Consider the following 9,295-nt stretch of genomic DNA (forward strand, 5'->3'; position numbering starts at 1 on the left):
ATGGAAAACATACTCATCAACTACCCAGAGTACAAGTCAACGTCCCGCCTGGACAATCTCCGCGCAACAGATTACAGCTACCTCGATAAGCAAGGCCATCTCTACCTAGACTTCACTGGCGCGGGCCTAGCTGCGCAGTCCCAGCTCCGCGCCCACGAGAGCCGGCTCAAGCAGACGCTCTTCGGGAACCCCCACTCCATCAACCCAACAAGCCAGTCGGCCACCGACCTCGTGGAAGACACCAGGGCCCGCGTGCTCGCCCACCTGAACGCCTCCCCGGACGAGTACACCGTCATATTCACCCCGAACGCGACGGGAGCGGCGAGGCTCGTCGCCGAGGCCTACCCCTTCAAGAGGCGGACGAGACTGGTCCTCACATCTGACAACCACAACTCGGTCAACGGGCTGAGGGAGTTCGCGCGCGGGAACCATGCCCAGACCATCTACATCCCCGCCCGCGCGCCGGATCTGAGGGTAGACCCGTCCGATCTGATGTCAGCGCTAAAACCTCGTAGGCGAGGGCTTTTGGGCTCCCCCCACCCCCGCAGGAGCGGCTTGTTTGCATACCCGGCCCAGAGCAACTTTAGTGGTGTGCGTCATCCGCTCTCCTGGGTCGGCGTGGCACAGCAGCAGGGGTACGACGTGCTGCTTGATGCCGCGGCTTACCTGCCTACGGCGAAGCTCGATCTGTCAGCCGCCGGCGGCGTCCAACCAGAGTTCGTCATCGTCAGCTGGTATAAACTGTTTGGGTACCCGACTGGAGTCGGTTGTCTGATTGTGCGGCGCAGCGCGCTGGCCCGGCTGGCCCACACGCGGCCGTGGTTCTCGGGAGGCACCGTCACGGCCGCGTCGGTCGGCGCACACTGGCACGTCATGGCGCCGGACGAAGCGGCGTTCGAAGACGGCACGGTCAACTTTCTGTCGATCCCCGACGTCCATTACGGCCTGGACTGGCTGGACGGCATTGGCATGCCCCTGATCGCGACCAGGGTCCGGTGCTTGACCGGATGGTGCCTCGAGCGTCTACGAGCGCTAGAACACAGCGACGGGTCGCCGGTGGCCAGGATCTATGGCCCGACCAGCATGGTATCACGGGGCGGCACGATATGCTTCAACTTCCTAGATGCGGGCGGCCGGGTGGTTGACGAGAGGCTGGTGGCTGTGGAATCATCGGCGCAGAAGATCTCGTTGCGCACCGGATGTTTCTGCAACCCGGGCGCCGGCGAAGCGGCCTTTGGGCTGAAGAAGAGGCTGCTGGAGACACTAAACAAGGTTCATACCAGCTCCTTGGACGACTACGTGCGTCTACTGGCCCCGGTCGGAGCCGTCCGCGTCTCTTTCGGCTTCGTATCGACGGCGGAGGACGTGGATCGTTTCATTGCATTTGCAGAAAAGACGTATCGGGACAGGCTGACACCTGTCAATGGCCTACCGGTATACGATCATTGCTGAGTCCACGTGTGGGCTGTCCTCCATTGATCGGCGGCCGTTGACGGACGCGGATACCCTCCCGCCCTCTTCTCGCCCGTGCGGCCCCGGAACGGAATGACCCAGACGGGCCGAACCCAGCCTAGCCATGTCGTTCATCCCGTTACCCATATCTCGTCACAAAACGGCGCACGAAGAGGGTTCTTAACGCGCTTAATAACTGATATTCTTCGGTTGGTTTGGGGATTTCTCAACAGGGAAGCATCAGGATCGGCCAGACGCCTGCAGCAAAGACCCGGCAGCACTAAGCTGACCATGGATGAGAATGCAACATTGATGAACTCCGGACCAATCAGCTATCCCAAGCAACCTTCAGCTGAGAACTCGCCTCCGTATCATCACCATGTTTTTTTTACCTCGTGCTGGGTCTGAGTAAGCCGTTGGACGCTGTCTGGTTGCGATAAGCAGCCAAGCCGAGTCAATCGGCATGCTTCGCTTCAACCCTGCCCCTAAATGACCAATAGGTAATAGGCTATCGGCGAGACAAACAAACTCGCATGAACCCGAACGTGTAAAGCAGCTGTTTGCTGGGTCTTCTTAGCCTTCCGGGGTGCCGTTGGACATTGCATTGTCTATTGGCGGTGTCTGTATGATGGAGGAAAATTGCCCCTCGATGCTGCGTGGTGTCCAGGAATCCCCCCCCCTTCTTGTCTACTATGTATGGTGCCCAACTCCCCGGTCCTCGACGGGCCTGCATATGTCGAAATGAACCAGTTCCGTTGGTGTTCAGTGAAGGCAGCCATGATTCGTTTTTTATCGACTGGGCGATCACCTCCCCCTCTATGTGAGGTTTGACTTCTCTGCTTTCTCCCGACTGCCTCTTCTTGTTCTCCCTTCTCGAAAACCACGGAACGCTGCGAGAGTCGGGGCTATACACATAGCGCATCATCATGGAGTTCCTAAAACCGGCCTGGTATCACGAATTCATGCTCCTCGGGGCTCTGTCTGCTCTGTCGGCCTTCCACGAGTCCTATTTGCAGACGATAGCTCGGTACCTCCTCACCATCGCAGTCGCAAGACACCTCGCCAAGGGCGTCTATAATGTCTTCATTTATCCCTACTTCTTCTCGCCTCTGAGACATATTCCTGGACCCAAGGTAAACCCGCGTGGCATCCCTCATGCCAATAATCCGCTTCATTGTGCAAGCTTTCTGACGTATCCGTAGGACCACCATTTCCTGCTTGGCGATCTCATCAACCAAGCGCGTTCCGGGAGTCCCATTGAGCCGTACCTGTCTTGGACGAGAAGATGGGCCGATGAGCCTTTTATCAAGTTTACTGGCTTTGGAAACGCCGACTGTCTGCTCGTCAACAGTCTCGAAGCCTACAGGGAGATCTTCCAGACGAAGAGCTACTCCTTTGTCAAGGCGCAGTTCAACACCAGAGTCGTCGTCCAGCTCGCGGGAGCCGGCATGGCCTTTTCAGAGGGCGATGTGCACAAGTCCCAGAGAAAACTGCTGTCGCGTAGGCCCTACCTCGAATCAAAACCGTCTCATCGGTCATTAGCTAATGACGAATTGTATATATATAGCCCAATTCGCCCTCAGCAACGTCAAGAGAGCAATCCCGCTCTTCCAGAGCAAGGCAAAGGAGCTTATCGAGCACTTCCACCACCAGATCAAGGCCAAAGACGGCATCACAGACGGTAGGCGCTTCCTAGCATATCCGTTACCAGCTGTACCGGCTTGCATGATTTGCTAACGAGTCCGGTGCTTGTGTGTAGTGTCCTCTGCATACGGCCGTGTCACGCTCGACATTGTTGCCTGGTTTACCCTCGGAATCGACCTGGGGAGCACCCTGTCCACGTCGCTGTTCCACGAGGCCTTCCACAAGATGTTTGACCCCTCGGCTTTTGGCGCGTTCCTGATGGTCATGAACGCCTACATCCCAGGAACCCGGGCGCTTCCTTTCGAAGAGAACCGGGAGTTCAACGCCTGTAGCAACCGCGTCCGCACGAGACTGACGGAAATCATCCGGGAGCGAGTCAAGGAGATCGACTCGGGCTCAATCAGCTTCAGCGAGAAGCCCGATCTGCTAACTCACATGATCCTCGAGTCGCGAGCCATCGGCGACCCGTGGTCCGAGAGCAAGATCCTCGAGAACTCCATGAACGTCATGGTTGCAGGGCACGAGACCTCAGCCACGACGCTGACCTGGGCCACGCACACCTTCACTCTCTACCCGCACATGCAGGAGCGGGCCCGGAAAGAAGTCCTCGACCTGCTGGCGAGGAAGCCCAGTCCCGACTACATGGACCTGGACAGCCTGCACTACGTCGACCACATCATCAAGGAGACCCTCCGGCTCTACGCGCCCGGCGTCCTGGTGGCGAGGGAGCCGGTCGACGACATCGACGTCGGCGGGACCGTCTTGCCCAAGGGAACTCTCTGCTACCTCTTCCCGGCCCTGGTAACGCGCAGCAGCCGCATCTGGGGCGACGACGTGGACGAGTTCAACCCGGACCGCTGGGACCGCCTCACCGGCGAGGCCGCCAACCCGCACGCGTTCGCCACGTTCTTGGTCGGGCCCCGCCAGTGCATCGGCAGGGTCTTTGCGCTGTTGAAGATCAAGGTCCTTCTGGTGGAGATGCTGAGCAACTTCAGGTTCGAGGCCGCCGAGAGTCCGAAGGACATTGTGCTCGTGAACCCCAGCCCTGTGCTGAGGCCGCAGGGCGGTTTGAAGATCAAGATTCTCCCCCTCAAGGCAACTGACGTCTAGAGGTGATAGAGTCTGCAGAACAATAGACACAATATACACATTCAGCGTGCTAGATTCGACAGCTGCTGGGTTGGATGCCGTTATATTTCACCTTGTTGTCCCGAAAACCCCAAGATGGTCTTCATCCTAAGCCCTGCATATATCTATTCCCGCCTCTTTCAATGACCTCAGTCCACTGGCCCAGAGTGTTGGCATATGGGTGATGCGGCCGGAGGCGGTAGGTCACATGATACACCGCCTACTGGCAGAATCCCCTACCCTTGCCTATACACAAGGGTGCTACTACACTTATGCTCCTACTTCACCTTGTTAACTAGTTAACTATTAATAACTATAAATTAACTACACTTTCTTACCCTTTATAATATTATAAGATAAGGATCCTTATTAATTAACTAATAAAAACTAATATTAATTAATAGTTAATTATTACTAATAACTAGTAATTAATAAGGCTTACTATTATAGGAGTTTACTTAGCCTACTATAACCTAGTAGACTACTAACTAAGTTAAGTATTATTAAGGCTACTTTACCTCTATAAGAAACACTATAGTATTTATTATACTATTAGAACCCCTTTAATAAGTAAAAATCTTTTTTATACTAACTATAGTATTATTAAAAAAAGACACTTAAGTAGTAATAATTACTACTATATTTAACTTTTTTTTTATTTTTATATTTACTTCTTTAAAAACTATCTTTATTTACCTTATATATATAAAAATAACCTAGTACTATTTAGACTTATAAGTATAAGTTATATTAAAAAGAAACTTACTACTTAATTACTACTATAAAAGTTATATAGTAATTACTACTAATTAACTTTAATAACTAACCTTATAATAAGTTAATCTAGTAGTACTTTATACTCTAAAGTACTTACCTCTATAGTAAAATATATTAACTATAAGAAGTATAACTAAAAGATCCTTTTTAATAAGTAAGACCTTTTTACTATTTACTTTTACTTTACTTATTATATAGCTAAATAGGCTAAGTATACTTTTATAAGTTATAAGCTATAAAAGGACTTTTAGTATTATTTTAATAAATAAGATAAAGACCTCTTTAGTACTACTAGTAAAATATTACTATTAATTTTTTATAACTTCTTTTTTAACTAAGGTATCTTTATACCTAAAGACTATTAATAGATTACCTTATACCTTATTACTATTATTAATAATAATAAGTTTTATATATAAATAAATAAAAAAGTTAAAAAAGTATAGTATAAGTTAGTAATATTTAATAGGCTTATTAAAATATATAATAGCTTCTTAAATAATATTTAATATAGTTATATTAGCCTAAAGTAATATAAATAAAAATAGTAATAGTAACCTATTACCTATATAACTAAATAAAGCCTAGTAATATTTATAAACCTTAAGTAATAACTAGTAATAATATAGGCCTAACTTAATAAATAAGTATAAAAGTTATAGTAGTAAGAGTAGTAAACCTTAGTATTACTATAGTAGACTTAATCTATATAAGATTTACTACTTCTTTTATATAATATAATATAGGGACTATTTTAATAAAGTAATAGTCTATTATCCTTTTTTACTTATTATTAATTATAGTAAGAACCTTTTACTTACTTATATACTAATCTTATAGAACCCTAAGGTATAAGATAGCTACTACTAATTAAGAATAATACTACTAGTAACTATTTTTCTCCTTAGTAATTAGGTACCTTAACTAAGATTATTACTAATAAATCTAAGTATACTAGTAAAATATATAATATATTTAATATTAAGTTAAACTTATTTTATAATAACTATAGTAAAATTAGTATTAAAAGACACTAGATAGTATTAGCCTTTTTATTAATACTTAAAAATAAAGCTTTTACTTTTTATTTTACCTAAATTAGTAATAAGAATATTTAAGACCTTACTACTATAGTTACCTAAATAAAAGCTTACTTTAAGAGCCTTAAAGCTATTTAGATATACTTTACTAAGTAATAAAATACTACTTTTTACTATATTATATATAATAACCTTAAGAAAAGTAAGCTTAAAGTGCTTAAGAAGCTTATTAATAAACTTACTTTTATTTAATAAGTACTACCTAATAGCTACTATAATAATAAAGTCCTTTAATCTTAGCTATTAAATACTTACTCTAGAGTTTATAAGTATAAATTATACTTATTTAATCTAGTATTTATATTAGAAGAAGTCTATAACTAACTATAGTTATTAGTAATTACTATAATAAAATATAATAATAAGGTTAACTAGTACTAAGTAGACCTTAATAATTAATACTAGGTTAACTACACCTACTATAGCTAAAGGTATAACTAGTAATTTAGTAATAACTATAGTAATAGTAACTATTATAGTAATAATAATAGTAACTATAATACTAAAAAGTACTATATTTACTATAAGCTAGGTTATTAGTTAATAAAATATACTACTAATAAGTAATATAATATATATTAATAATTTAAAATTAACTACTAAGTAAAAGACTTTTTACTAACTATATATTAAACCTTTCTTACTAGCTATAAAGGTAGTTACCTATAAAAAGAAAAAGGTAATAAAGATAATAATAAAGACCTTAGTTATTACTTTTAAGGTAACTATACTATTAATAGTAGTAAAAATAAACTAGAAGGTAATACCTTTTATATTTTTACTATATTCTTTAGTAGTACTACCTTTAGTAGTAATAAGCTTGCCTTTAGCCTAGCTAACTAAGCTATTTATTACTAGTTAATAAAGGATAACCTTAATATAGTATTATTAGATCTAGCTACCTCTTTTATATTAGATTATTACTTATTAGGTACTTTTTAAGGTATTTTACTAAATATAGGTATAGTAACTTTCTTTACTACTAGTTACTTATAAGTAACTATATTATAATAGATCTAACTATTAATAACTATTAATACTACTACTACTAGCTAAGTAAAGATCTAGTTTAGTAGTAGTAACACTATTTACTTAAAGGGTACTATTATAGTTAATATACTATTTAGGCCTATTACCTTTTATATAATACTTATAAATATACTTTTCTTACTTTACCTAGTAAATATAGATTAACTATTTATTTACTTTAATAACCTTATTATTATAGGACAAGTGCCTTATATAGTAGATAAGTAAGTAAGACATAGGATTACCTTGTTAGTATATATCTAGGTATATACCTAGGGGTATATATCCTATTGCCTATTTCCTCCTATAAGGAAAAGTAACCTAAATAGATAACTTACACTTATACCTAGCTTTTATCCTATGTTATTTATTTAGCTTTTTATTATTATTTACTTTATTTTACTACTTTACTATTATACTTTACCTTTATACTATATTACTTTATATTACTTATTATAGCCTTACTTCTTTTATTAGATCTATAATAGCTAGTAAAAAGGCTATATTAAGTAGTAGTATAACTACCTTAATCTACACCTTTAATATTTTTCTTTACTAAGATATAGTAAAAATACTCCTCTACTTTAACAAGAATTAGCTTATAGAAATAGTATACTAAGGCTAGTATAACTAGGCTAAATTACTAATATATAGTGTATATATATATAGCTTTAGTAAAATTTAAACTATAAAGTTACTTATTCTTTACTATAGAGCCTTTATAATAATATATATACCTTTATATTTATAGAATTTAATAGTAATAGGCTATTTTATAAGATAATAAATTAGTAAAAAGGGTTTAAACTAGATAGTAGTAATATAGTTAATCTATATTAGATAAGATTAAACATCTAGATAGTAAAAAGAATTATAAAGAATATAAGAGAGTATCTAGACCTATATATATAGCTTTATATAGAAGCTATAAATATCTCTTTATTTTATACTAACTTATAAACCTCTTAGTTATTAAAAAACCTAGTTATACTAGAAAAATATATAACTAAGTAAGTACTAAATACTCCCTAAAAAATCCCTTTTTAATAAACTAACTTAAATAAAGATATTATAATAAGTAAGGCCTTTACTTAAAGTAAAAATATCTTACTAAATAGTATATTACTAAAGTAAATAAAAGATATAGTAATATTATAGTAATTACTAAAAAGTAAAAGACTAGAAATTATAGGCCTACTAGGCTTTTATATTAGCTTACTAGTAGATCTTACTAAGAAAAGTAGACTACTAGTCTACTTTTAATAATACCTATACTTTATACTAAGTTAATTCTTAGCTAGCGTAGGTAGTTACCTATATAGCCTAGACCTACTAAGGTTTTAGCCTATATAAGCCTAGATAATATAAGCCTTTTACTTATCTTATAGAGTATATTAATAACCTTTACTATTAGGGTAAATAATATATATACTACTTATAGCCTAAGGACTACTAGTAAAACTAAGTAGAATATTAATATATAAGGCAGTAGAATAGCTAGTATATATATAACTAATCTAAATAACCCTACCTAAAGGTCTTGTTACTAGTGCACCCTAAGTGCCTATAAACATAAAAGTAACTTACTAACCCTTATCTAAGAAGATAACAACATTAATTAATAGACCTTAGTCTAATTAAGGCTATAGTTTATTAATTAAATATTTATTTTTAGTTAGTAGTTAAACTTAGTTAGTAATACTATTATTACTAAGTAGTATAGAACTATATATAAAAGGTCTTGTTGTTTAGTTATATAGTTATAAGGTAGGTAAAGTACTTAATTAGGCTAAAAAGGCCTAATTAGGCGTATAAGATTAAAAGAATATCTAGAATTAGTTATATTCTTATAATAATAAAGTTATAGTTAAAGGTAAAGGTTAACTTATAAGTATTAAATTCTATATCTTATTTATTTTATTAGTCTTAATTAGTATTTAATATCCTAATTAAGATATTTAAGGCTTTACTAGCTAAAAAAACACTTATAAAAACTACTTAAAAAAAACCCTAAAATTCTACTTTATTTTAATTATCCTTTATTCTTTTTATTCTATATTATATACTTAGTAAAAATAAAAAAATATAAAACCCTAAGAGGTAATAATATAATCCTTAAGCTTTTTATATTCTTTTCTTTTATTCTTTTTTCCTTAATTAGATAT

General features: G+C 38.8%; 2 protein-coding genes across 2 annotated transcripts; both read left to right on the plus strand.

Moving 5' to 3' along the window:
• Window positions 1-1,452, plus strand: LY79DRAFT_579236 (aminotransferase class-V; the record flags this gene model as incomplete). Its single annotated transcript, XM_060560009.1, has 1 exon — window positions 1-1,452. The coding sequence occupies one exon, from the start codon at window positions 1-3 to the stop codon at window positions 1,450-1,452; it is 1,452 nt and encodes a 483-aa protein (XP_060415005.1).
• Window positions 1,453-2,378: 926 nt separating this feature from the next.
• LY79DRAFT_579237 (cytochrome P450) lies at window positions 2,379-4,206 on the plus strand (the record flags this gene model as incomplete). Its single annotated transcript, XM_060560010.1, has 4 exons — window positions 2,379-2,585; window positions 2,655-2,952; window positions 3,020-3,133; window positions 3,212-4,206. The coding sequence occupies 4 exons, from the start codon at window positions 2,379-2,381 to the stop codon at window positions 4,204-4,206; spliced, it is 1,614 nt and encodes a 537-aa protein (XP_060415006.1).
• Between the last annotated feature and the right edge of the window lie 5,089 nt (window positions 4,207-9,295).

This window comes from Colletotrichum navitas (assembly GCF_030913465.1).
Source record: "Colletotrichum navitas strain CBS 125086 chromosome Unknown LY79scaffold_24, whole genome shotgun sequence".
Classification (NCBI taxonomy): domain Eukaryota; kingdom Fungi; phylum Ascomycota; class Sordariomycetes; order Glomerellales; family Glomerellaceae; genus Colletotrichum; species Colletotrichum navitas.